This window comes from Myotis brandtii, unplaced genomic scaffold (assembly GCF_000412655.1).
Source record: "Myotis brandtii unplaced genomic scaffold, ASM41265v1 scaffold181, whole genome shotgun sequence".
Taxonomy (NCBI): Eukaryota; Metazoa; Chordata; class Mammalia; order Chiroptera; family Vespertilionidae; genus Myotis; species Myotis brandtii.
The window spans coordinates 3,084,972-3,112,164 of record NW_005356712.1 but is presented as its reverse complement, the minus strand read 5'-3'; the positions used below and the strand labels follow the sequence as shown (position 1 = coordinate 3,112,164).

Sequence of the window (27,193 nt, the reverse complement as noted above, 5' to 3'; positions counted from 1 at the left end):
ATCTCAATTCGTTGAGGTTCTGCTTCCCGGCATATGTCGACAGTTTGGCTCAAATAAACTCACAAAAATTCTTTACAGGTTTCAATGGTTTTTTACGTTAACACGAGCGCCAGGCGTGCCACTCTCCACCCCGGGCTGTGCCGAGTGCACACTTGAAACCCAGCATTAGGAGGCCTCTGGCAGGGCTGCCGTATCGGGGCTTTGATGTTTTAATTAGCCAGCAGTAATATTAGATGACTCAAGAGGGGACAAGTGGGAGATTAATAGAGCAGTCAGGGGCCCTGCGTGGGGGATGCAAATGACTTTTCTGAGTGGGGACCCAAGTTCAGGTTAGAAATGCAATTAGTGGACCTGTGAGTCATTATGCTGGGAACAGGGCATGAGTGGGCTTTGGGCTGGCGGCTCTGTGCGTCCTTTTCTGAGTTGGTGTCTGCGGTGGGTAATGGGAGTGTTCCAGGTGGCGGGGGACACAGATTTGATCCAGTGGGTCCTGAGGGCTGCCTGCTCCCAGCTTCGGAAAGAAGGCTCTGAGCTCGGGGGCATTTCAGAGGCTGGGTCAGCACCTCTTAGCAGAGGCCCTGAGGAAGTGCAGGGACAGGGCCTTGCAGCCCAAGGGGAGACAGCTAGGCAAGGTCACTGCCAGCCTGGGGCTCCAAGCCAGGAATTCATGCTTGTAGGACTTCTGACACCCTGATTGCTTCTCCTGTCCTTCCCTCCCTTCCTTCTCTCCTTCAACAAGTACATACAGAGCACCTACTGTGTGCCAGGCCTGGTGTTCTAGGCTCCACAGGGGTCCCCACTGTCATCCCACAACTGGGAGAAGCACCTTACGGCTGCATGTCCTAAAGTCGGGGTCGGGAAACTCAGGCCCGCGAGCCAAACCTGGTTTGCTCCCCGTTTTGGCACAGCCTATAAGCTAAGAATGGCTTTTCCATTTTTAGTTTGTTAAGTGAAAAAAAATCCAAAGACTAATATTTCACGATGCATGCGAGTTACATGATGTTCAGATTTCAGTGTCCACCAATAAAGTTTTATTGGCACACAGCTACACGCACTGGTTTCTGTATTGTCTATGGCTGCTTTTGCAATACAATGATAGAGCGAGTAGCTGTGATGAAGACCAAGACTGTAGGGCCCACGAAGCCAAAACTCTTCCCCACCTTGTTCTTTATAGGAAAAGTTTGCAGATTCCTGAGCAAAAGCATTGGATTCCACTGGCTGAACTGTAAGCAATTTTACTGTCTCCATCTGCTTAAATGTCACTACATTAGAGATCTTTTCTGATCATTTGTTAAAACAACGCCTCACTTGTTACTCGGTGCTGCCTCCCACCCTTACTATGCTTTATTTTCCTTCATAGCACTTCCCCCTGCTTGCAATTCTTGTGGGAGTGTATGTATTTGCACGTGCATGTAAATATTTGTATCTTATACATTTATATATGTCTCTCTAGATATAGTTTTTGGTCTACCCACTGTTCACTTTGTTCTATCTCTAGCCCCTAGACCAGTGCCCGGCATGTAGAACATGTTCAGCCAGTATTTGAGGTCAGCTGTAAACTGAATTGTGATCTCCGGGATTCATACATTGAAGCCATAACCCCCAGTGTGACTGCATTTGGAGATGGGGTAGTTAGGAGGTACTTAAGGTTAAATGAGGTCATGAGGGTGGGACCCTCATCTGATAGGATTGATGCCCTTAAAGGAAGAGGAAGACACACCTCTATTTCCACGCACACACACAGAAAGGCTATGTAAGGACACAGCAGAGCTGGCCGTCTGCAAGCCGGGAGGAGAGCCCTCACCAAATGTGACCACGCTGGCACCTCGGCCTTGGACATCTGGCCTCCAGAACTGTGAGAAGTAACTTTGTGTTTAAGCCACCCAGTCTGTGGAATTCTGTTACGGCAGCTCGAGCTGACTCATATAAGATCAAACGCATGTCAAAACTGAAGAGTCTGCTCGACAGGCATGACTCAGTGGCTGAGCATCAACCTGTGAACCAGGAGGTCTCTGCTCAATCAGGTCAGGGCACATGCCTGGGTTCCGGGCTTGGCCCCCAGTAGGGGATGTGCAGGAGGCAGACGATCAATGTTTCTCTCTCATCATTGATGTTTCTATCTCTCTCTCCCTCTCCCTCCTTCTCTGAAGTCAATAAAAAAAAAACATTTTTTTTAAATTTCGGAGTCCCTTAAATGCTTAGCCAGAGACTAAAGAACGCCTGAAGCTACCTGAGTGAGGGTGTGACCTTATCAAAGCCGAGTGTTGAAAAACATGTGACTGCAAGGCCTGCAGGCCAGGAAGGGAAGAGATGGAGACTGGGGTGCCAGGAGAGAGCCCTGAGGTGTGAGAGGGTGGGAAGGAAAAGGACCAAGTCAACACTGACTCAGAAGCTTCCGGACTGAGTGGGTGGGAGCCAGTGAGCCTTAGAGCAGGAGTTGGGGGTGATGAGAAGGTGGAGGGAGGGAGGGAGGATTTTCAGGCAGGAAGGTGGCTACCAGACACAGGAATCTGGAAGATCTCGAAACAGAAGCCAGGCCCCTGCCCTTCCCCAGTTGTACTGGAGGCTCTCAGTGATACAGGGACAGGAGCATGACAGCGGGGCCCTGGGAGACACAGAGCACCTCAGGAACTGCCATGGGTTGAACCGTCCCTCCCAAATTCATATGGTGATGCCCTACTCCCAGGAGCTCAGAATAGGACCTCATGTGGAGTTGCTAATGAAGGGATTCTGTTACAATGAGGTCATCCGGGCAGTCCTAATCCAACAGGACTGATGTCTCATAGAAAGCGGAAATTTGCCCTAGCTGGTGTGGCTCAGTGGATGGAGGGTCGGCCCCTGGACTGAAGGGTCCTGTGTTCGATTCCAGTCAAGGGCATGTACCTCAGTTGTAGGTTCGATCCCCAGCCCTGGTTGGGGCATATGTGGGAGGCAACCAATTGATGTGTCTCTCTCACATCAATGTTTCTCTCTCTGTCTCTCCCTCTTCCTCCAACTCTCTTTAAGAATCAGTGGAGAAATACCCTCAGGTGAGGATTAACACACACACAAAAATAATAAATAAAAAGGGGACATTTGGAGACAGACACTCGCCCAGGGAGAATGCCACGCGGCCATGAAGACGGCCATTGACAAGCCACGGAGAGGCCGGAGCAGCGCCTCCCCTCACAGCCCCCAGAGCGAACCAGCCCTGCCAACTCCTTGAGTTCACACTTCTGGGCTCCGGAACTGGGAGACCATTGATTTCTGCTGTTTCAGGCCCAGTCTGTGGTGCTTTGTTACATCAGCCTAGGAAACTGACCCAGGGGCTAAGGCCCAACCTGTGCAAAGCAAGGAGCTTCCTTTTCGTTCACCACTGACACCAGTGACAGCTCCTCCGTGATACGCCTGCAGCAACCTGCCCGCTCGGCTTCTGCGCAAATGAGGGCAGACACTGGCTGAGCTGGGCAGCAGGCCATCCACACCAGGGGCCAGACGCCCTGCACCGTGCCCTTCGCTGCAGGGCCCCGCAGCACGCTCCACCCTGTGGGCACCACCTCCCCCGGGCAGCCAGTGTTACTCAGTTATGAGCTGCAGCAGCTCAGGGTTCAGGACCACAGACCTGCAAACCAGCAAGTACCCACCCATCCGTGCAATTAAAAAATTGCTACTTAACAAACTTAACCAACTGTGTTTAATGCCTCGGAGTATAATTTCCTTGTAGTGTATTCAAAGCATTATTTCGCAAGTGATTCATTCTTTATAATAACTCTGTGGAAGCTTGACATCGCTTCTTCTTCTCTCCCTACTTTGATTTTACAGTCCATGGTCTATACTCTGGAGGGGGTGGAGAAGGAGGTGCCTGGGAGTCAGTCCCATCACAGTGGGGTCCACGGATGAGGGCCTCTGGCGATGAGGGGTCTTTAAGTTAGACTGTGGAGACTTTATCCAAGTGGGTTTATGTTTATCGTTGCAATGAAATCACAGATAACCAGGTAGACAATTTGCAACTTGGTCCCATTACCACACGAGAATGTATAAGTGTGTTATGAATTAATTTTAGATGAGGGCCTCTGGCGATGAGGGGTCTTTAAGTTAGACTGTGGAGACTTTATCCAAGTGGGTTTATGTTTATCGTTGCAATGAAATCACAAGATAACCAGAGAGACAATTTGCAACTTGGACCCATTACCACACGAGAATGTACATGTGCGTTATGAATTAATTTTGTTTATTTTTATTTTATTTTTCTAATCCCTAAGTGCTGACACTAGCCCCAAACAGTTGAAGCCAGTCCCGAAGGGCAGAACTCGCTCCAAAGCCTCGCCCCTAAGCAAGCCCCCCTCTCCCACAGACCCCGGGGGGCCAGCCTCAGGGTGTCCCCATGATTTCCACAGGCACCTCTCCCTGGAGAGTCAGCAGCCCTTTCAACCTCGGGCTCCCAGGCCAGTGTGCTCACTGAAGGGTCCTTTCCTCTAAGGCCGTCTTGTGGGGACCGGGGCTTCCCCAGGGCCGGGTCAATTGGATTTTAATGGACTTAGCCCGGGATGGCCCAGCCAAGGTGCTGACACTCATTCCAAAGAGCCAAGCCTAGGCCCTAAGACCCCACCCTAGTCCCAAACAGCTGTAGCCAGTCCCGAAGGGCAGAGCCCAGCCCTAAAGAGGGGAGCCCAGACCAGTCAGCTGAACCCAGTCCTGAAGGGTGGAGCCTAGCCCCGTAGAGCAGAACGCATACCAGAACAGTAGAACCCAGTCCTGAATGGCGGAATCTAGTCCTGAAAGGTCTAGCTTAGGCCCGAATAGCCCAGCCAAGGCCTAAGAGCCGAATCCAGTCCCTAAGTGCGGACACTAGTATTGAAGAGTCACGCCTACACCCGAAGAGGCACTACCCTCAAGAGCTGAACCTTGTCCTGAATAGTTGAGCCCAGTCCCGACGGGCGGAGCCTAGCCCTGAGGAGCCCAGGGAGCCAGCCTCAGTGTGTCCCCGTGACTTCCACAGGCACCTCCCCCTGGAGAGTCAGCAGCCCTTTCCACCTCGGGCTCCCAGGCCAGTGTGCTCACTGAAGGGTCCTTTCCTCTAAGGCCGTCTTGTGGGGACCGGGGCTTCCCCATGGCCGGGTCAATTGGATTTTAATGGACTTAGCCCGGGATGGCCCAGCCAAGGTGCTGACACTCATTCCAAAGAGCCAAGCCTAGGCCCTAAGACCCCACCCTAGTCCCAAACAGCTGTAGCCAGTCCCGAAGGGCGGAGCCTAGCCCCGTAGAGCAGAACCCATACTGGAACAGTGGAACCCAGTCCTGAATGGCAGAATCTAGTCCTAAAAGGTCGAGCTTAGGCCGGAATAGCCCAGCCAAGGCCTAAGAGCCGAATCCAGTCCCTAAGTGCGGACACTAGTATTGAAGAGTCGCGCCTACACCCGAAGAGGCACTACCCCCAAGAGCTGAACCTTGTCCTGAATAGTTGAGCCCAGTCCCGACGGGCGGAGCCTAGCCCTGAGGAGCCGAACTTATTCCCCTATGAATTAATTTAAAAGAAATCCTGTAATTAAGCTGAACCTTGTCCTGAATAGTTGAGCCCAGTCCCGAAGGGCAGAGCTAGCCCTGAGGAGCCGAACCTATTCCCCTACGAATTAATTTAAAAGAAATCCTGTAATTGTCTTGTGGCCTACCTCCATTATATTACATTGGACTGTGTGTGTGTTTACTAAAGAATTAAATTGCTAAATATAAATCATTATAATGCACATACTTTGTGATTATGTTTCTACCTTTTAAGATAACCTGGGACCCTCAGAAAATGGACGTGGGTTGGGTCTCTACTGACCTCTGAGAATCTCTGCTTGGGTTTTGGCCACTGATACTGATTTGCAAAGAGAGGAAGCAATGCCTTTGACCCGACGTGGCCTCTCTGGGTAGAAGCTGAGTGTGGCTGGAGGTGGAGGGGATGAATGAATGTGCAGAGCTGTGCCACTGGTCCCCAAACCAGAACGTCATTGTCCCACTCGGACAACATCCAGCATTGAATATACTCACTATTAAAATAAATAGTTAGCAAAATAAGTGGAAATTCCAGCAGGGCTGAACCCAAACACCCGACAATTCAGGCCCCACTTCCTGGCTCCATCCTGGCTCTGACCGCCCAGGGAGGCTGGTCTCACGGCTAAGTGACCTACAGAGATCCTGGGGTCACCGAGTAGGTGACGACTCAGGTGAAGGGAAGCAAAAGGTCAGCAAGATTTGGGTTCTGCTCCCGCCAGGGTCTGGGGGCATCTCTGTTCAAAATAAATTCCTGGAACGCATCTTTGCTGAGGGTCCTTGTCCTGTGTTTGAGGGCACCTGGGAACACTGGGAAAGGGAGGGGACTAAAGATGCTGTTGGGGAAAATCCAGCCTGGTGTCTAACTCTGGTCATGAGCCAGATCGAGAGAAGGGAGAGCCAGCCTGATGGAACTGGGGGCAAAAATGAGTTGAATAACCACTTATAACTAGGGATTTGGGGCACCCTCCCACAGAGAGAAATGAATCTCAAAACACAGGAGGTTTCTCAAGCTTCTAAGGGGCTTAGGGAAGGGAGTCATCAACCGGCACCCTGAGATGTCAACTTGATTGGGGCCCAAAGAGTCTGCTGAAGGCAGCCAGGTGGGGAACATCTGGGCACGATCCTACAAAACCCCAACCATCACGGTGACGCTGTGTGTGTGTCTATGTCTGTAGCTGGTCTTGGATGTGGAAGTTTCTGGAGGTTGAGGCCAATATTTGATGAAAAGCTGACACTTTGGCCGTGAACTCCTCCAGGGCAGCGATCAAGGTCACGTTTAGTAAATGCCTGTTTTGCGCCCAACTTGGGTGAGGCCATTGCACATTTGCTGGTTCATTGTATCTTCATGGAAACCCATTTTTTCAGACGTGAAAACAGAAGCTCTGAAAGGTGAGGGGATGATCTGCAAATTAACAACTAACAGGCAACCAGGCAGGGCATGGGATCAGGGCTTCGAAGCTCCTACCTGTCCACTCCAGGCCTCACTGTGTTCCCCTCTGCGCATTCCCAGAGCCTGGCCCCAGGAGGCATGAATGACATATGCTACAGTGACTTGAATGATCGACAAGGATAATGATGTGGTTGTGGTGGGACAGAGGTGCAGCCCTGTCACCAAGACTCCCTTTCCCTTTCTGGGCCACAAGGGTGCCATCTGTAAAATGGGAATAGTGCTTCTTGCCCTATCTGCCTCACATTAGCAAAATAAGAATCAGTAATATATCTTTACCTAAGTTAGTGACATAATAATTAGCCTAATTATAATGACAACAGCAACAATACACATTTTTGGAGCACTTACTCTATGCCAGGCTCTACAGAGTTAAGAGTGGACTGTGGCTCCATGGCCTGGGTTCAAGTCCCATCTCCTCCAGTCACTAGTCATGTGACCTTCATCAAGCTACTAAACACTTTCTTTGTGCCTCAGTTTACTCATCTATAAAGTGGGAACAATAATAATACATCATTGGGTTGGGCTGGAGATGAAGTGAGACTGCAGACCTCAAGGGCTTAGCACAGTGCCTGACCTGGCTCAAGAAACATCAGTTATGCCCTGGCCGGTGTGGCTCAGTTGGGTGGAGCATTGTCCCATGCACCAAAAAGTCGAAGGTTTGATTCCTGGTTAGTGCACATACCCAGGTTGCAGGCTCGACCCCCCACATGGGGGCACGTGCAGGAGGCAACTCATTAATGTTTATCTCTCATATTGATATTTCTCTCTTTCCCTCTCCCTCTCCTTCCCTCTCTCTCTAAAATCAAAGAAACATTTTTTAAAAAGGAACTTAGCTATTATCCTATCCTATATAATAAAAGGCTAATATGAAAATTGACGGAACGTTGGAACGACCAGTTGGTATGACGTGCACTGACCACCAAGGGGCAGACACTCAATGCAGGAGCTGCCCCATGGTGGTCAGTGCGCTCCCACAGGAGGAGCGCTGCTCAGCCAGAAGCCAGGCTCATAGCTGGTGAACACAGCGGTGGTGGTGGGAGCCTCTCCCACCTCTGCAGCAGCGCTAAGGATGTCCGAATGCCAGGGAGCAGGCTTAAGCCGTCAGTCGGACATCCCCTGAGGGCTTCCAGACTGGGAGAGGGCACAGGCTGGCTGAGGGAACGTGCCCCGCCCCCTACACGAATTTCGCACACCAGGCCTGTACTATATGTATAAAAGGCTAATATGTTAAGTGTCCCTCCATCCGATGGGTCGCTATGATGCACACTGACCACCAGGGGGCAGATGCTCAATGCAGGAGCCAAGCTGCAGTGACTTGGCACAGAAGTTCTTGGGTGACACACCCTGAAACCAGAGAGGAGGGAGACCGATTCCTCATGGGGCCACATGATTCCACCTTCGGACGTGGATTATGTTGTTGCTGGGCCACTGCTGGCCCTGAATCTGGTTTACTGCACACTTGCATTTGTGTTCCACACCCTGTATGACAGCAACTTTGCAGAGTGCCCTCTCGCACTCCAGGACCCCTTTGGGGGATGTTGGAGAGCCATTTTCGGCCTGATCCATGCAGGCCAGGCCGAGGGACCCCGCCTACCAGAGGGACCCTGCTCACTCCACAGACGCCTTTTGAGCCACGGCGCCACCCCAGGTGCAGCCAGCTAGTGAGGGACCAAGGGAGGTTGGCTCCAGGGCGTGTCCGGCCCGTCTCACCCAGTCCTGCCCCACCAGCCAACTTTCAATTAATTTCCTTTTAATGTGCAAGAATCCATGCACTGGGTCACTAGTTATTATAGGTAATGCTATCATCCCACACAGGATCTCATTTCATCCTCCCCACAACCCCATGAGCCGATCAGACCCACTAAGAAAGGAAGGCTCAGTGCAGATGCTAGCTGTCTGCCCAAGGTCACCAGCAGGAAGAGGCTGACCCTGGGCTGACCCCTGTGCTGAGTGCTTGGCCCAGGACTGTGGGTAAAGGAGTAGGAGGGTTGGGATGGCCACACGCCCACAAGGTGGTATTGCTATCAGTATTATTGTTATTGTTATTTTTATCCCAACATCATTAATGCGCAGTGAGTCAGAGCTGACTTAGAAGGTTTCAGGGCTGTCACTGAGAGCAGAGTGTTCGCTGGTTTGTCTTCATTTGGACACAATCGAGCTGGCTCCGGCTGCCCCCTTTTTGGTTTTCAGCAAAGCCAGCACTCGCTAGCCAGTTGGGGTGCGAAAAAGGACCTCCACGAGGCCTGGTCTTTTGAAGATTGGGGACCCACAAGCACTCCCCAATTGCCTCATCATTCGGAGCTCTCCAGAGTGGGGCGACGCTGACACTAACTTGGAAGCCGAGAATAGCTTCTCAACAGATTTTGACATTTGGAAAACATCCAGAAACCCCATGTCCCCAGGGGTGAGGGAGTGCCAGGCTCCTGATGAGGTGGAGGAAGTGGAGAGGGGGTTTCAATAGAAGCCATCTCTCTGACCACCTGACTGCCTCTGTCAGCCGGAGGCTGGGAGAGGAGCAGCCGGCTGAATAAGAGGGAAGAGCGCCAAATGGAAATCTCATTTCCCTCAGTCCCGAGACCCCCTTTGCACCCACTAAGGACTGGACTGATGCTTAATTAGCATGTGAAAATAGACGTTCTGCCTTCAAGCAGGGCACGGTGCCACCCCTGGCCCCTTAGGAGAGCAAATCAGGTAGGCAAGGGACTAGGTGCTTAATCAGAAGGGAAAGCAAGAGGGCTTGATTCCATGCTAAGGATTTGCAGGGAGAATGGACAATCAAGCAGTTTCTCCTTGTCATCTGATCTTGCACTTCCCAGCTTCCAGGACAGTGAGAAAGAAAGTTCTGTTGTTTATGAGCCACCAGGCCATGGTATTCTCTTCTGGGAGCCTGGACGGACTGAACACTGATCATTTCACCATGATATCCTGCAAAGGCGGCCAGCGGTGCTAGTCATCATGCCTGCTCTGTTCCCAGCATTGAGCCCCACCCCCCAGGCTTTAAGTTCAGGGCTATGTTCAGGGTTAACACTGTCTAACTGACGTGGACGGCATGAAAGGAAATGGCAGAGTCCTGCCGCTCAGATTTCAGCAGGACCTTAAGGGTCCTTCTGGTGGGGGCAAGGCCTCCTCTGTTTCTTCCTTGTACCCCAAATCTTACCGAGAGAGACACAATAGGGAGTGGTGGGGATTGCAGCAAACCAGAGAGCCCTGTCTAGAGGGGGCAACTGCTACTCAGTCCAGGAGATTATCTATATATATAACAGGCTAATACACAAAGTGTCCCTGTGGGAGTTCGACTGGGAGTTCTATCACTTGCTATGATGTGCGCTGACCACCAGGGGGCTCTGTAGAATGAAGGGAGGCCCCAGCCAGCAGCTGGCAGCTAGGGAAGGGAGGCCTGGCCAGCAGCCGGAAGGCCCTGATCGGCCCTGATCACTGGACAGGCCTGGGGGCTCTACCTGTGCATGAATTTCGTGCACTGGGCCTCTAGTTTCATCATAAGAATAGAGATCAATGTGGTCAGGTTGTCCACATTTTTAAGAGAAGTTGTTAATATGATATTTATATAAAATTTTGAAATATTGGCAATAAATTCAAAGTTCAAATAGAGCCCTAGCTGGTTTGGCTCACTGGATAGCATGTCGGCCTGCGGACTGAAGGGTCCTGGGTTTGATTCTGGTCAAGGGCACATGCCCAGGTTGCGGGCTGGATCCCCAGTAGGGGGCATGCAGGAGGCAGCCAATCAATGATTCCCTCTCATCATTGATCATGTCTATAGTCGAAATCTTGCCCGAGGCTGCCTCTTTCTGTCCTTAGACTTAGGAAGGTTTTCATTATGGCAACACTTCTTTATTTCAATTAAGAAAGAAAATATAACTTGGCCAGCATGGTTCAGTGGTTGAATGTTGACCTATGAACCAGGAGATCATGGTTGGATTCCGGGTCAGGGCACATGCCCAAGCTGCACACTTGATCCCCAGTAGGGGGCATGGAGGAGGCAGCCAATCAATGATTCTCTTTCATTATTTATTTACTAGAGGCCCGGTGCACAAATTCGTGCACTGGTGGGGTCCAGCTGGCCTGCCCCTGATGGAGAACATCAGGGGCAGGCTGGGGCGAGGGGCCACAGACGTTCTAGTCGTTCTGCCATTCGGTCTATTTGCCTATTACCCTTTCATTATATAGGATTTATTTTAAAAATGTACTCTTATTGATTTCAGAGAGGAAGGGAGAGGGTGAGAGAGATAGAAACATCAATGATAGAGAATCATTGATCGGCTGCCTCCTGTATGTCCCACACTGGGGATTGAGCCCACAACCCGGGCATGTGCCCTGACTGGGAATCAAACCGTGACCTCCTGGTCCATAGGTCAATGCTCAACCACTGAGCCACGCCAGCCGGGCCTCTCTCATTGATGTTTCTCTCTCTCTCTCTCTCTCTCTCCATCTCTGAAATAAAAAATGCATTTTTTTTTAAAAGAAAGAAAATACATAGACTATTTTAACTTTATCTGTTCATTTCTCCATTCATGGATAATAGTCCCCTCATGCTCACAATGTGACCTTGATTTTTCACTCATTTATGCGTTCAGTGGTTGCTTCTTGCATGTGCCCTGCCTAGAAATCAAACCCACAACCTTGGCATATACAGACAACACTCCAACCAACTGAGCTACCCGGCCAGGGCATGACCTTGATTTCTGAGGCAGCATAAGAAGCTACAATTGTGCTTGTCCTCCGAACATTCCCAGAAGTCACTGCAAGAGGTAGAGGAAGTGGCCAGTGGGACCCTGGGTCTGACCTACCGCAGAATCCCTCATGTTCCTATCTTCCTGGCTAAGGACGCAATCCCCACGGAGGCTCTGCAGCATCCCATCCTCCTGTGAAGCTATGTAGAGAGACTCTGAGTCCTTGCTTAGATGAGCTGGTGGAGAAAGTGCCATAGATGCTGCACCAGAAGAAAGAACTTGGCAACCTGGCCTGTGCCACCCGGGGCTCAGGGCAGGTGTTGGGCAGGAAGAAGATGACCCGCTGAGTGACCTGGACCATCTCCACCTAGACTTCGCTGCATGCAGAGCTGGGGTGGCAGATTCACATGCCTCCCTAGGGCTGCTGGGGCCTGGCCCGTTAGCTGCCTGGGCAGGGGAGAAAAAGAGGCTGCTGTTCTCTAGCCAAATCGAGTGACTCTCGGGAACCATATCTGCCCAGCTGCCAAACTACCTCTGTGCAAATTGGCAAAGATGGAGCTGGTGAGGCTGCGGGGAAACAACCACGCTCCTACTTAGCCCGTAGGATTGGCATGATCTTTCTGATGAGCAATTTCTCAATTTCTGCTGAATAACAAGTGAGTATGACCTTTGACCCAATAATTCCACTTCTAGGAATTTATTTTATTGAAAAGCCTGCCCATGTGCCAAATAAGGTGTTTATACAATATCATTCTTTACAGCAATGTCGTAGCAAAATATTGGCAATGACCCAAGAGTGCTCATTTTGGAGGATGGGCTCAATGAATATGGCAGAGGCATGCAATGGGAAATTATGCAGCTGTTAAAAAGAATGAGGACTCTTTATCTACTAGTTACTGGTAGTACTAATTTCTAGATATGCTGGTAAGTGAAAAAGCAGGGTGCAAAACTGTATGTATAATGTACTCTCGTTTGTGTAAAAAATGTGTGCCTACTTGTCTCTCTATGCTAAAAGGACCACAAAAAATTATAACTATTCCTTGCGGCAGGGAGGGAAACTTTGTGGCTGGGACTAGGGGAGAGAGAAACACTTTTCACCATGCATATTTTATAGCTTTTTAAAAAATATATTTTTATTGATTTCAGAGAGGAAGGGAGAGGGAGAGAGAGATAGAAACATCAATGATGAGAGATAATCATTGATCAGCTGCCTCCTGTACGCCCCAGACTGGGGACCAAGCCTGCAACCTGGGCATGTGCCCTGACTGGGAATCAAACCATGACCTCCTGGTTCATAGGTCAATGCTCAACCACTGAGCCATGCCAGCCTGACATATTTTATATATATATTTTTAAATCCTCATCCAAGGATATTTTGTTCCATTGATTTTTTAGAGTGAAAAGGAGGGAGGAGCAGGGGGGAGAGAGAGAAACATCGATGTGAGAAAGACACAGCGACTGGCTACCTCCTAGATGTGCCCCAACTGGGTGCAAGGTGTGAACACGCAACGGAGGTACGTGCCCTTGACTAGGAATCGAACCCACTACCCTTTGGTCTGCAGGCTGATGCTCTAACCACTGTGCAAAACTGGCCAGGGCTCTATTTTATTTTTTAAATCCTGAACCATGTGAGTGCCGTTAATGTAGAAACAGAATGAACATGTGAAAAATGGCAAGCTCACAAAGAAAATGAAACACACCAAAGCAAAATCCATATCCCAGCATAGGTGCTCCTGGCTTCAGCCCCAACACCCTCCCAGCGGGCACCGCCCCTTACCTGCTCCTTCTCTGAATACGGGTTGTTGAGGACCACAGGCACGTTGCCCTTCCCCCACAGGTCATTGAAGACACGGTCATTCTCCACGCCGAGGGGCAGAGGTTTGTGTGACTTGGCATCCAGGTCTCTGGAAGGCAAGGGGGTGGCGTGAGGAAAGCAGGACGTGAGGGGTGGCCAGCGAGCTGGTGGCCCTGGTCTGGGATTCCCGAGTCAGTCCAGAGCCTCCATGGTCCACCCACATGACTATGTGGAGCCAGAGAGCACTGGGGGCCCAGCCTGCTGCCTCGTAGGATTGACAGCGCCCCACTGTCAAACGCAAAGGTGAGCTCATCCAAGTTGGCACCCGTGGCTGGCATCCACCTGTCTTCGTGGACATCATTTCAGGATGGCCATGACATGGACTGTGCTCCTTCTTATTCCTTCCCTCATTTCAAAGATCTATGAACAGAGGAAGCCCACCACCTAGCAGAACCCCAGGCAGAATCCCTGGACACAGTGATGCCCATCAGCCTTAGTTATGTAGGAAGTAGGAGGCAGGAGGGACAGGGAAGGAAACCAGTCCCGTGGGCCAGGGTGGTAGGTCATCCCATCGCTAGGCATTGACAACAAGGCTAATGACACCAGCCCAGGGTAAACAGGAATGATTCTGAAGTCAGGGGAGCAGAGCAGGCGAAAATAATACTATTAAAATGATGGCGTTTGTTGTGCACTTTACATATGTTTTGGTTAATTTAATCTTTGTGACAACCCTGTTAGATAGGAATATTCACCATTTTACAGATGGTAGAGGTGAGACAAGAGCTAAATTGCTGAAGGTCACAGGATCCCAGCCTACTCTTCACATCCTTCTGAAGTGGAGGCTCTCATTATCATTTGTCATCATCATCACCACCATCACACTACCATTACCACCATCATCGCCTCCACCATCTCAGGATCATCACCATCATCACTATCACAATCAACACCATCGACTTCTCTTCATCAGCCTAACTATCATCATCACCATCATCACCAGTGTTAGCACTGTCCGTATCACCATCACCACTGCCATAATCACTCTCATCATTGTCATCACCACCATCCCCATCCTCCTCCATCATGACCTTCACCACCACTATTATCAGCCTCACAGTCATCATCAGATGAGGAAACAGGCTCAGAGAGGTTAAGTCACTAGCCTCAGTAACACAGCTAGTGATGGTGGAGTTGGGATTCAAACCCAGGCTTGTTCCTGACTCTAGGGCTTGACCTCTGAACCAGAGCTCTCCTCACTCCCAGGCTCTGACCTTGAGTAGGTTCAGGAGGAGGCTCCGAGTTGGGATTCAAACCCAGGCTTGTTCCTGACTCTAGAGCTTGACCTCTGAACCAGAGCTCACTCCCAGGCTTTGACCTTGAGTAGGTTCAGGAGGAGGCTCTCGGCAGGTTCCACAGCTGGCCACCCTCTGAGATGGAGGGAAAGCATGGCTGGGGTGGAACTGAGACTGCGTTAAAAGCCAGACCTGCTCTTCCTCCCTCCGAATGCTGCCCTCTGCTTCCTGACAACCTGCTTCTTTTCAACCCTCCCCCCAGGGTTACCCTGACTAGGGCATATGTCTGCTCCCCAACCTTGGGCGTCTAGGCTGGCCCTTGTCTAGCCTTCTGTTCTCTGTTGCCAGCTTTGGGGACTCTGGTCTTGGCTCCAGAATTTCCCCTGATCCCCAATCTGGTGCTGACAGCTGTTTGGGATGAATCAGAAGCGTGGCCCTGGGCAGCCAGCTGCTCCAGCTGCTCACTGGGGTCCAGCCAGACCCCCTCTGCGCCGTGTTTCGCAGAGTTCTGGTGGCCCTCGTCAAAGCCACTTCTGCTCTTTTGCTTGGAGAGCTCTGCAAGTGTCAGAGGGAGCATACTGTTTTACCCTCTTTACTAGCAAAATGTCACCAAAACACACCGGGAGTAGTTCTTGATTACAGAACCCAAGGCAATAGTTTACCTACGTGGTGAAAAACAGAGGAAGCGTCTGTTGAGAGGGCTCCTCTAAATGTCACTCGGCTCCCTCTCAGCTCTGAAACTCCTGACTCTGTGAGATCACACGACCATAAACCCGGATTCAGCAGAGAAGGGAGGAGGCTAATACTGTTCGAGCATCTGTGATGTACCAGGCCCTTGCACAGAAATGATTTCATTTAATTGCAACAGATATTAAAAGCCCAGTTTTACAGATGTGAAAACTGAGCCGTGAGAGGTTAGGCTCGTTTCCCAAGGTTCCACGGTAAGCACACAGCAGGGCTGGGATTTGAAACTGGGTCTGACAGATGCTCGGCCCAGATCCTTCCTTTAAAAAACAAACGAAAAAAAAAAACCAGAGACAGAAAAAAACTAGTCAGGATGCTCATGCGAAGCCAGAGGCTAAAGAGCAAGCAACCCAACATCGCTCACAGAAGGAGGCCCGTTTACAAAAATTACAGGGTCCAATTACCTAGGCAACTCTGAAATGGCTCCCGGGGCTCGTCTGTGTGAATCGACAGGGAGCAAGCACTTTCACCATCATCCTTTTTAAAAAGCCTTTAACAACTTTGTTTAAATAATGCTTTTGAAGTGTTCTGTCAACATGCACTTCTTTAAGAGTCCCGTGTGATTAGTAGAAGAATACTTTTGAATATGGCACCAGGGGGAACAAGCAAGTTGAGTTATTTGGCTCCCATTCCCGCAGGAGCCAGATTAGAAGTAGATTTTGGTAGATGCCCAACCCCCAGTCTGTCAGTGGTAAGCGGGTCTGCGGGAAATGATCGGGCTCATTGCTGCAAATGCACTCGCCCTGGGCCTAGCTGCCTGATGGGCGTGGAAGGGTAGTGCCACCCGTGTAAGGACACGGGCTATTGGGTTCAACGCTTAACGTCGATGGGTCTAAGCTGTGCAACTTGGGGTATTCAGGATACTTGTCTTTCCTAATTCTCCGTTTGTTCATCGCTAAAATAGGGTTGATCATACTAACGCCTTGTTGCAATGGTTAAATGAGGTCACGCTCACAGCCCTTACACCTACCATCACCGCTCTTACTACTCATTTGCTTATGGGTCGATCAGACGGAAGCAGAGAAAGGAAAGTGTACTTCTGTGTAAGACAGTCCAGATTCCTCCAAGCCGGCGTGGGCTAGTGGGACCTGCCACGACGGACACATTCCACATCTGTGCTGTCCAGGCGTAGGCCACTAGCACATGAGGCAATCGAGCACTTGAAACATGGCTACTGTCAGTGAGGAACTGAATGTTTCATGTTTCTTTGTGGTTAATCCTCCCCTGACAATATTTTTTCATTGATTTTTTAGAGAAGCGGAAGGGAGAAGGAGAGACAGAGAGAGAAACATAGATGTGAGAGAGACACAAGGATTGGTTGCCTCCCGCACGCGTTGACCAGGACTGGGGATTGAACCTGCAACCAAGGTATGAGCCCTTGACAGGAATCCATCCCAGGACCCTTCGGTCCACCCGTGGGCCTACACTCTATCTACTGAGCCAAACCAGCCAGGGCCTGAATGTGTAATTCTAACTGTAACTGGGTGTAGACAGCTACTAGTATATGTGGCTAGTAGCTCTAGCATTGGACAGTGGTGCTGGAAATCTTAACGTCTCTGAAGACTGGGAAATGAAGGCATCCATGGGTCCTACCTGGGATGGGGGTGCCTTCCCTGGGGGCCGGGGGACAGAGGCAGGGATGTCGCACTCAGACCCTTTTTGAACCATCACATCTTGTTCCCGGAGCCCAGGAATTTGGGGATTCTCTACTTCCCTTCCAGACTCCCCCCTCCCACCATGCTCAGCCCTCACATTCACTCTGCCTCCCACCTGGAGCATTTTCTGTGCTTTCTGGCAATGTCTAAACCAAAGCCATTTTTCTTCCACTTTGCTAGCTGGGTGATCAGACCAGAGCCAAGAGCCGGTCTAGCATCTCTACACCTTCTGGGAACCTTTGCCAGATCCTTCCAACCGAGGCTCCCTGCGAGCCAGGACGCTCTTACCGCGCACACAGTGGGGATGGGGATGTGTGGGGGTCTGGGTCTGACTCCACAGAGAGTTCTTGCAAGAGTTGATCAGCCCAGTGCTGACCGCTAACCAACCCCGAGGACCCAGGAGGGGGAACAGGTGGGCCAGGCCTGTGTGCAGGGCACAGCCTGCAGGTGGGGGCTGCCAGCTCTGGCCCAGCCAGGCTAGGGGCTGCTGAGGAGCAGCCGGTCCTGGCAGGAAGCCCTGCCTGCATCTCTCAGCAGACACCACCCTCTCTCTGACCCCCCTTCTCGCCCACCCCACGCCAATAGCCTTGGGTTTCTGACTCCACCTGGTTGTGGATTCTGGGAGCTGAGTTCGAGCAGGAAGATGTGGGGACTGTGGAAACCAGGCCTGTGGTATGGGCAAAGCTTTTCTCCAAGATTTCAGCATGCTAGAAAGGAAAACGGTCTCCATAAAGAGAAAGGTATGCCTTTGAGAGTCAGAATTCTACGGCAAATGCTGTAGCTGAGGATGGGGTGAGGGCCTCTGGGTTGGGTACTAGTCATGACTGTAACACCTCGTATCCCAAACGCTGGGCAGGATTCTCCAGTGTCTCCCGGGCCCAGGCTGGGCGGATTGGGCTGAGTTTGGATCCGGGGAAACTGGGGAGCCCGCAACAGCCACCCCCGCCCCCGAGGCACCTCAGGGCCTCAGTTTCCCTTTTAGACTCTGAGAAAATACTCTGACGACCTCTGAAACTTGATGACTAGTGGTCAAGTGATCTGTGGCCAACACTGCAATCTACAAAGTCAGCTGTGTGACGGGACAAGTAACAGGAAAACAGGGTGCTATGAGGAGCAAACGAAGTCCTCGATGTAAAGACTTCAGCATGGGGCCAGGCCCACCTGCAGTGCTCTGTAGCGGCCGAACATAACGATAATAAAACCCAGGCCATTTGTGACAATGTAGATGGACCTTGAGGGCATTCTGCAAAGTGAAGTAAGTCAGAGGAAGAAAGACAACTACTGTATGATTTCATGTATACGTGAAATATAAAAACCAAACAAAAGCAAACTCATAGGTCCAGAGAACAGGTTGGTGGTTACCAGAGGTAAAGGGGTTTGGAGGAAGGGCAAAATGGGTGAAGGAGATCAATTCTATGGTGAAGGATGGTAACTAGATTTACGATAGTGAACACTATGTAGTGTATACAGATATTATAATGTTATACGCCTCAAATATATATCATCTTGTATACCAATTTTACCACAATAAAAAAACCTGCCAAAAAAACAAAACCGAAACTCATGCTTGTCACAGAAGGCTTCCCTGCCCCTGAGTTAAGCTAATACTCTAGGGTCAAAATTGACTTCCGTTCCTCCAGCCTCATTCTATTGCCTGGTTTCTCTTTAACTCTGGGCACTCATTGTGAGATTTCTAGGTAGAACCAGGACAGTGCTGTGTGTCCCCGGGCAAGTTGCTTAACCTCTCTGAGCTTCAGTTCTATAAAAGGGGGCTAAAACCACATGTCCTACTTAGGGAGCCTAACTCCTGCAAGGAGGTAATCTGTAAGTAACCCCAAGAGGCAAAGAAGTTATCAGAGCCCAGGGCGAGGCTGACCACCTGGTCCAGATGGAGGCTGGACTGGGGACCTTGGCCTCTTTAGAACCCTCCTTCAGGGCAGCAAGCTGACAACCTGGATTTCCTCTGCTAGGCAGCATTTTAAAGTGATCGCTCCCAAGTGCAGGAGGACTTGGAAGCCCTGAGTTTCTCTTCCTTGCAATCCCTCACACACTGCCACCACTTGCCAGGGCCACCCTGCCAACCTGGGATGAAGGGATGAGGCTGTGTCTAGACTAAGCATCACTTCTACCCCCAGGTAAGAGCCAGCACCCCCAAACAACAGGACCAGGGATGCCCCGTGAGGGAGAGGGACTAGATGGAGCAGAGTAAGTCTGTCCAAAGGAAAGAGGGACGGAAGGAAGGGAATGAGGCCGAGAGAGCAGGAGGTCAGGGGCACCGCTGAGAACCAGCCTCTGCTCAGACCCAGAAGTCACAGACCAGTAAACGAACCTGGGTGTGGGCTCAGGGCCTGGCGGGCTGCCGGCCTCATGGTCACCTGTTCATGCAGCATCTGGGGTGCCAGTTCCCATCCCACCCCCACATGCAGCTTGGGTGGAGAGGCCCCTGGGAGGGTGCATCATTCCAGGCAGCCACATGCTCCAGGGGCCTGGACTGTGCCCGGCCTGCCAGCCCCGAGAGTGACCCCAAAGACACTGTCCCTGCATTTCCCTTTCCTGACCGGGAACACGGATTCTTAGTGAAGCACTTATTTCAGCCGCTAGGAGGCCGTCTGGCAATTTGTGGGGGCACCTGTGGTTGTCACAGTGGGAGGGAGGTGGCTTCTGGGGTGACGGACATCCTGCAACACCAGGAACACTCCCCACACGAGCACTAAGGGTCCTGACTGCCACACCACCTCGGGACATTCACACAGATTTTTAAAAAATGCCTAAATTGCTGAGCCATGATCCCAATTTGTTATTATGTATATATAGGCTTTAAAATAGACTGAATTTCCCAGGCATGCCACTGTTGCAACTAAATCAGAGGAATGGCATCGTTTTATTGGGAGCCTTTCACCATTTCGGGAAATCACATCACCAAGGCGACGATGCCGTTGGTGGCATGCGAGGCACCAAAACAACACACGTGTGTCGATCTGCATCTGACTCCACTGTGTTGGCGGCAATTCTATGTTTAGGTGCAAACAGCTGACCATTCCAGTGGAGTCGGGCCTGAGCCCTAATGTGAAATTGTAGGTTCTTTTATCATCAATTACTTTTTGCTCTGTCTCCTCTATTTTGTAGTTAGGGCATTAAATTGATTTTAAAAATGTCAAGTGTGGGTAGGTTATATGATCCATGAATTAGCTGCTGGTTAGTAAAGGGGCATTTAAAAAGATCTGTTAAGCCCAGCCAGTGTGGGTCAGTGGTTGAGTGTCAACCCATGAACCAGGCGATCATGGTTCGATTCCTGGTCAGGGCACGTACTGGGTTGCAGGCTCAATCCTCAGGTAGGGGGCGTGTGGGAGGCAGCCGATCAATGTTTCTCTCTCATCATTGATGTTTTGATCTCTCTCTCCCTCCCTTTTCCTCTATGAAATCAATACAAAAATATTTAAATAAAAGATTTGTTAAAGGGGGGGGAGTTGCTTTGAGTCCAGCATGGGTCTAAACCATGGAGCTTGGGGCACACGTGCTATTATTAAATATCCCTCATCCTGACCATTTATGTGAGTGGTTTCATGGAGCCCTGGGCTTGCCCTGCATTGCTGTCTCCCAAATCTTACCTCCTGCAAAACAGTTTTTTCTGCTGCTTTCAGTCAAACAATTGCACGACGTGCAAGGTTGGCCCAGCTGCTGCTTCCTCCCCAGAGAAGGATCTGGAATAACCCACTGGGTCACCAGCTTTCCTCCCCACAGAATCAGAACATGCCGGCCTGGGCAACACAGAGGGGCTGGCACCCACTTCTCAAGTTCTAGCCTCGGCTCCCACCTAATCCGAGCAGGAGCCCTGTTTGGGGGAGTTGGGGCCAATTCTCTACCTTGATTCCTCCCCCTCTGTTAGAGCCTTTGTTGTCCTCGACAGGCTGCCCAAGGAGAGAACCGGTTGAGCCTGAGGTTTCCCAGTGCTCAGCTCTCTCCTCTCTTTCCAAGGCCTTGACACCCACCTCACCTCCTGGGTGGCCTCGGGAAAGCCCCTCCTCTCTGAGCCTCAATCTTCTCACCCGGGACATGTGGACTACAAACATACCCATCCTCGGGGGTGGCTGGAGGGTTACATGGGATCAAGATCGGAAAACATGACACCAGCTACCATGACTGACAGCTCTGGGATTCCTGGCGAGGGATACACCCTAGCTGCTACGCCCATTCTGCTCTTGCAATTTTAAAGGGAAGAGGCAAGGGTGAGAGAGTGGCTGTGCCCAGCAGATGTCGGGGGCAGCTCAGGCTGGCTCCCGGGCTGCGAGGCTGAGCTGCAGCACGTGCGCGCATGCACACCTGCGGGGCTTACCTGTCCACCTGAACTTCTGCATCTTTTGTCTCCGCCTTGGCAGGTCCCCCTCCGTTGATCCCTCTGTCGGCCGAGGTGAGAAGGTTCAGCACAGGCTTGATCTCCTTGAGCAACTCATTGTGCTCCTCACTGCACTGACGGGCGGCCCCGGCATTTTTCTTGGCAGGGTCCAGGCCGTTGGTGTGGGACAGCGAGCCGGCTTCTGGCCCGTTGTCCTGGGCGTGCTGGGGCCCGTTGCTGGGGCCTGTGGCCCCGTCCACCGCCAGCGGCTGCTCTTTGCAGGTTGACGACTGGTGTGACAGATCGACAGCCGTGGTGGGGGGGCCCAGGGGCCGTGTCACCCGGATGGTCTTAGGGGTCCCGTCCCCAGTAAAGGTGGTCTCCAGGTGCGTGGTGAAGCCCTCCGGGCCCCTCAGAATGAGGACCACGTGGGTCTCGGAGGCGATGCCCCTGAGCACCTCCAGGGCGCTGGCGTAGCTCATGTCCACCAACGGCTGGCCGTTGACCGCGAGGATGATGTCTCCGGCCTGGATGAGGCCGCTCTGCTCGGCGGCACCCCCTCGAATCAGGTCGGAGACGATCACGGGGGGCTTGCTCACCCGCTCCTTCACCAGGAACCCCAAGCCCCCCACTCTGCGCTTGAAGAGGCGGACAGAAATCACGTTGGGTTGGATTTGCTGGACACTGAACATGTGATTCTCCATGGTGTCCAGGGTCCGAGGGTCCGCAGACCTCAGACTGGGTCGGGCCGAGGTGGCTTCGCCAGGAGGAGCCCCGCTCAGGCTGTGCGGAGGAGGAAGCAGCCGGGGCTGCGGCGAGTCTCTTGGGCTTGTCTGACTTTGACGTCAACTCGGTATCACCCACTCATTGCTGTTCGGCGGTCGGTGGCATGATTTCGTGCGCCTGCCTCCCTCCTCGTTCTCTGAGGAAGTGATGGCTGATCGGGCAGACGTCAGGAGAAGCGGTGGGACGTGTCCCTAAGCAACAGGTCAGGCGGACTGTGAGGGGGAGGATCTGGTGGATGTGTCTAGAGGCCACGCATGCTCTTGGGGGCTATTCCTTGGGCACCGCCAGCCCGTGAGACGCAGATGAGATTCGGAGCTTCCTGAGCTGAAGAGAAGGAACAAGGGACAGAATGGAGAGAGTTTAAGAAGAGGTCGAGGTGGGCCCAAGAGCCCATCCCAGACACCTCATTCCCCCTTGTTCCACTACCTTTAACACGAAGCCGGCACACGGAGACGTCCAGCCATCAGAAGCTCCGGAGGGACCAACCCAGAAACAAAATCCCTTTTCTTCGAGGAGGGTACTTTCCCAGTTGGCTGCAAACTGCCTGGGTTCATCTCTATGACCAAAGCCCTGGGTAACCACTCACAGTCCTCTCAGCCCCAGGAAGCAGAAGGCAAGACTCAGAAGACCTCTCTTATTTTTTTCCCACCGCCAGAAGCCACCCCTCCAACTTGTCACACCCGTGGCCTGTGTCTCTCTGCTTCACATTTTCCATCCACGGGTCAGGAGCTCAGCCAGCACGGAGCTGTGGGCTCTCTGACCCAGCTGCTCCCAAAGCCCCCGCCACAGCCCCTGGAAGGGGACACTGCCTTCCGCGGAGCCACCGGTTAAAGATGTCAATTGGCTTTTATGACCGTTTTTATAATTATTGACTCGTTCCACATTCAAAAGGGCAGACTTGGCCACCATCACAAACCCAATTGGGTATAAGTACCAGACACAGGTCCCTATAACGCGTTGGGGGACATGGTATTTCACAGACCACCTTAAACCCCAACGGAGAAACACCAGGAGAGTGGACTGTGCGTTCCCAGGTGAACATAAGCAACGAGCAGGTGCTCAGCGAGTGCTTGTTGAACGAAGGAGAAAAATCCCCAAAGACTAAACAGAGCGGACAGTTACTGAGCACAGACACTCTTAACAGGAAGTTTCTTCTCTGATTCGCACGGTAACCCTTCAATAGACAAGAAGACCAAAGCTTGGGAAGGGTCAGTGACCTGTCCAAGGTCAAGAGAGAATGATGGCGGAGGGAAGATTTGAACTCAGATTGGTCCACTCTTGAGCCTAACCTTTTAAACTTATAGTCTAGGTTTAAAACATTTATATTCTAGTTACAGTGGGTCCTTGACTTACGAGTGTCCCGACTAACAAGTTTTTCGAGATACGAGCCGTCTCTCGGCCGATTTTTTGCTTTGAGTTGCGAGCTAAAATTCGGGTTACGAGCCAGCTTCAGATACCCCACCGCTAGTTGGCGCAGCGAACGTCACAGTGAACACAACATCAGCCCAGCATCACGTGTCTCACTCGTTCACTTTTTGATTTGACATACGAGTAATTTGAGTTACGAGCTCCGTCACGGAACGAATTAAACTCGTAAGTCAAGGCCCCACTGTATTTTTACAACTCCCACCAGCTCCTCCAGGCTCAGGGAACCCGAGTGGTGAACTTGGAGAACCAAAGGCCAATAGGCCGCCGTGGCTCAGGTGAGGAGTGTGCGCCTGTGGCATGTACACAGCGGGCAGGGATGCAGGTGTGTCTTATGTGTCTGGGCTGGGGCAGGTGGACTGGGGACAGGTGGGGGGCAGTGGAGAACCCGTACAGCCCTTTCCTTACCCCCAGATCCATCCACCCCTCTGCGGGCATTCACCATGCCTTAGCGCAGGGAGGGAGCTCTCATCTGCCACTGCTAACAACTCCCTCCCTCCTTTCCCTTCTAGCAGCTTCCCGGGGTCACCCCGGGGCTGGGCTGAGGCAGATGACAGGCTCCTGCTACCTCTGAGAGCAGGACATGGATGCAGACACCCCCATGAGCAGGAGGTACCCCCTCCTGGGTTCCCTATGGGGCTGGTTAGCAAGTTAGGCACCCCCCCCCCCCCCGATTTTACAGCTTGCTTTACGTAACTCCGCCAGTCCCTCTGTGTGGGTGAGGGAATAATGACTACCCGGCCCAGCCCAGGCTGTGTTCTCCATCTGGTGTTGCTGTGTGTGTGTCTCTCTGTGTATTCATGCATCGCCTCGCGCGGTGTCATTTCTCTGCTGTGCGAGTGTGCATGTGTGGCCCGTGGAGACGGGCAGAGTGTCTGCCAGCATCCTGCTGCTGGGGCTCTGGAACCACCGTGCTCTCCTCACCGGGGAGAGGATCGGTCCGCCCTGCCCCCTGCTTCCTTAGCTCTCTGTGAGCCCATTTCTTCTTAGTACCAAATCCAGGATGTTCACTGTGTAGCTGGAAGCAGAGCCAGCAGGGACCTCCTGACCGCTCTTGAGTGGGCACTCGGCTGAGGTCTTTAATTAAAGAAGAGACTTGAAGGGGAGCTCCTGGTGGGCAAGGCCCCCATGCTCGCTTCCGCCACACGCTGGCCTGGGCCGGGCCTTCCCTAAGCACATAGGCTGGGCTTGGCTCAAGAAAAAGCAATAAAGCAACCCCCCGCCCCCCCCCAGCCCCGCATCCCTCTTTCTTAGCTGTTTTCAAATCAGACAGGGCTGTTGGCAGGTGCTTGGGAAAGTGGGGTGCTGTTTCTCAGACTTTGGCTCTAGAAAGGCAACTTGAAATTTGGAAGGAATTGGAAAGGGGCTGGGCTCGAGAGGCAGGAAGAAGTCTGAGTCCGAGGGACAGAATGAGAGTGAGCGACAGAGAACACAGCCCTGGGACCAGGTGAGTGGATTCTGAGTCCTCACTGTGGCCAGTCCTCACCCTAAAAACACCCCCACAATACGAGGTGTCTCTCCTTTTCCTTCCCAAAGCACACCCTCCTCTGCTGTCATATTTTTTATTCTCACCCGGACCAGTGTCAGGGTTGACTATGCCCATTTTACCGATGAATAAATTAAGCAACTACAGGGAGAGCCCCTTGTCCCAGCTTGCAAATGCCCGGTGTCCAGCGGGCTCCTCAGTCCTGGGCCAACCTGGAGCGCTGGCCAGGGAAGATTTTAAAGGCCCCTTCCGGCCCTATCTGTGTGTTTCTGGGTGAGTTCTTTATTTTCTTGGAGCCTCAGTTTCCTCATCTGTAAAATGGGATCATCATGTAATGACCACCTCCCTGGGAAACTGGGAGGATTCAATGGACCAGTGAGTGCAGGGTGCTTGGCAAGGTCACAGAGCGAAGGCTCAGGAAGACACGGCGTGCTGTCATGTTACACGGTGTCACACCTCGGGCTCTCTGGCTGACCGCTGAGCTCACTTTCTCCTCCACTGCAGTCTTGCCAACGGTGCATCACGTGCCACCTACAAGGAGGCCCTTTGTTTGAAATCACACCGAGGACTCTCACGCCAGTCACGGTGCGGCGCACTGACTACAACCGGCCTCTGCCCTTGGAGCCGTGACTTTACACAAACCCTGTGTGCGTGCCCGCCCGAGCAAGTGCCAGGGAAACGATTCTTGGACAGGGCCTCGTTCAAGTAGCTCAGTGGTCTCGGTGTATTTGTCTCCATTACCTGGCTGCGTGGAAACGGGCGGCTGGCTTTCGGGGATGACTGCCTGCCAGAGAGGAGCAGGGAGCCAAAATAGGCCAGCGTCTGCCGCCACCCCCCGTCTCGCTGCCGTGTGACCTTGGGCAAACCGCTCCCCACCCTGGGCCGCGTTTCTGCGATCGGAGGAATGGTGACAGTCACAGTTCCGAGTGACTGAGTTTACTGGGTGCCAAGCAGGGTGCTGCTGACAAGGTGCTCGAGGCTGAGAGGAGTGACGGGGAGGCAGCCCTGGGGCTAAGGGAGTGGACCCTGAGGCCTGGCCAAGGTGAATCCCAATCCTAACAATAATCCCACAAAGTCAGGCCGCCCTCCTTTTCCTCCCCGAAGCACATCCTCCTCTGCCGCGACCTGACCAAGGTCACGTCCGACCGTCCCCGTTTCACAGATGCAGAAATTCAGCTGAGCAGGGAACCGGCCTGCCTGCCCTGGCTGCCGTGGCTTTCCAACTCTGCACTGAGGTCGGAGGATTCGGGAATCAGCGACAGCTGAGGGGCCAAGAGCTGTGCCTCTGATACAGCAGCCACTGGCCACAGGTGGCCATGGAACTCCTGAGCTGTGGCTGGTTCCACTGAGATAAGCTGTATGAGTAAAATGAACACTGGATTTCAAAGACCAGCAGGACATAAAGAACATAAAATATCTCTAATTTTCCAGTATCTATCACTCATGTCGAACTGATAATGTCTTGGATACATCGGGTCAAGCACAATGATTAGAATATGTATTCACCTGTTGCTTTTGACTCTTGAGAATGAGACCACTAGGCAGTTCAAGATCACGCCTGTGGCTCACACTGCATTGCCGCTGGGCAGCGCGGTCTGGAGTCTGGTTCTAGCGTCTGGCTCCTGGACCAGAGCTCTTCCTCGTGTCCCCCAGTCCCGTATGTCCCCTCGGGAATCTACTTAGCCAGGCAGTAGATACTTCTGTCTAAAGATACTGGAAAATTGACACAGAAGGTTAGCAAACATCTCACCACTGTTTGAGGCTGACCGCTGCGAATGAGGCTGACGGGGTTAGAACGGGGAAGGAGAAAGCCCAGCGCGAACCCTGTAGAGAGCCAGGGAATAGGAGGGTGTCCCCTGGGGTGACCGTCCAGTACTCAGCCTCCTGCCACCCAAATGGCCTTTAAAATCTAACCTGAGGATACAATAAATGTCTCATCGAAGAGAATAAAGCAGTTCCCCATTTGCAGGTAGAAAATGAGCTCCAAGATATACCATTAGGTAAAAGAAAGAAAAGGAAAGA

The 27,193-nt window shown here is 52.0% G+C and overlaps 1 protein-coding gene across 2 annotated transcripts in view; it reads right to left on the bottom strand.

Annotated features, from left to right (window-relative positions):
* NOS1 (nitric oxide synthase 1 (neuronal)) overlaps window positions 1–26,867 on the bottom strand; it is an 89,797-nt gene extending 62,930 nt beyond the window's left edge. For both annotated transcript variants that reach the window (XM_005863789.2, XM_014537697.1), the window contains exons 1-3: window positions 26,678–26,867; window positions 21,475–22,584; window positions 13,433–13,559 (exon numbers count right to left, since the gene is read on the bottom strand). In XM_005863789.2, coding sequence (XP_005863851.1) covers window positions 13,433–13,559; window positions 21,475–22,178 — 831 coding nt within the window. In that variant the 5' untranslated portion in view covers window positions 22,179–22,584; window positions 26,678–26,867. The remainder of the gene's footprint in view (window positions 1–13,432; window positions 13,560–21,474; window positions 22,585–26,677) is intronic.
* Between the last annotated feature and the right edge of the window lie 326 nt (window positions 26,868–27,193).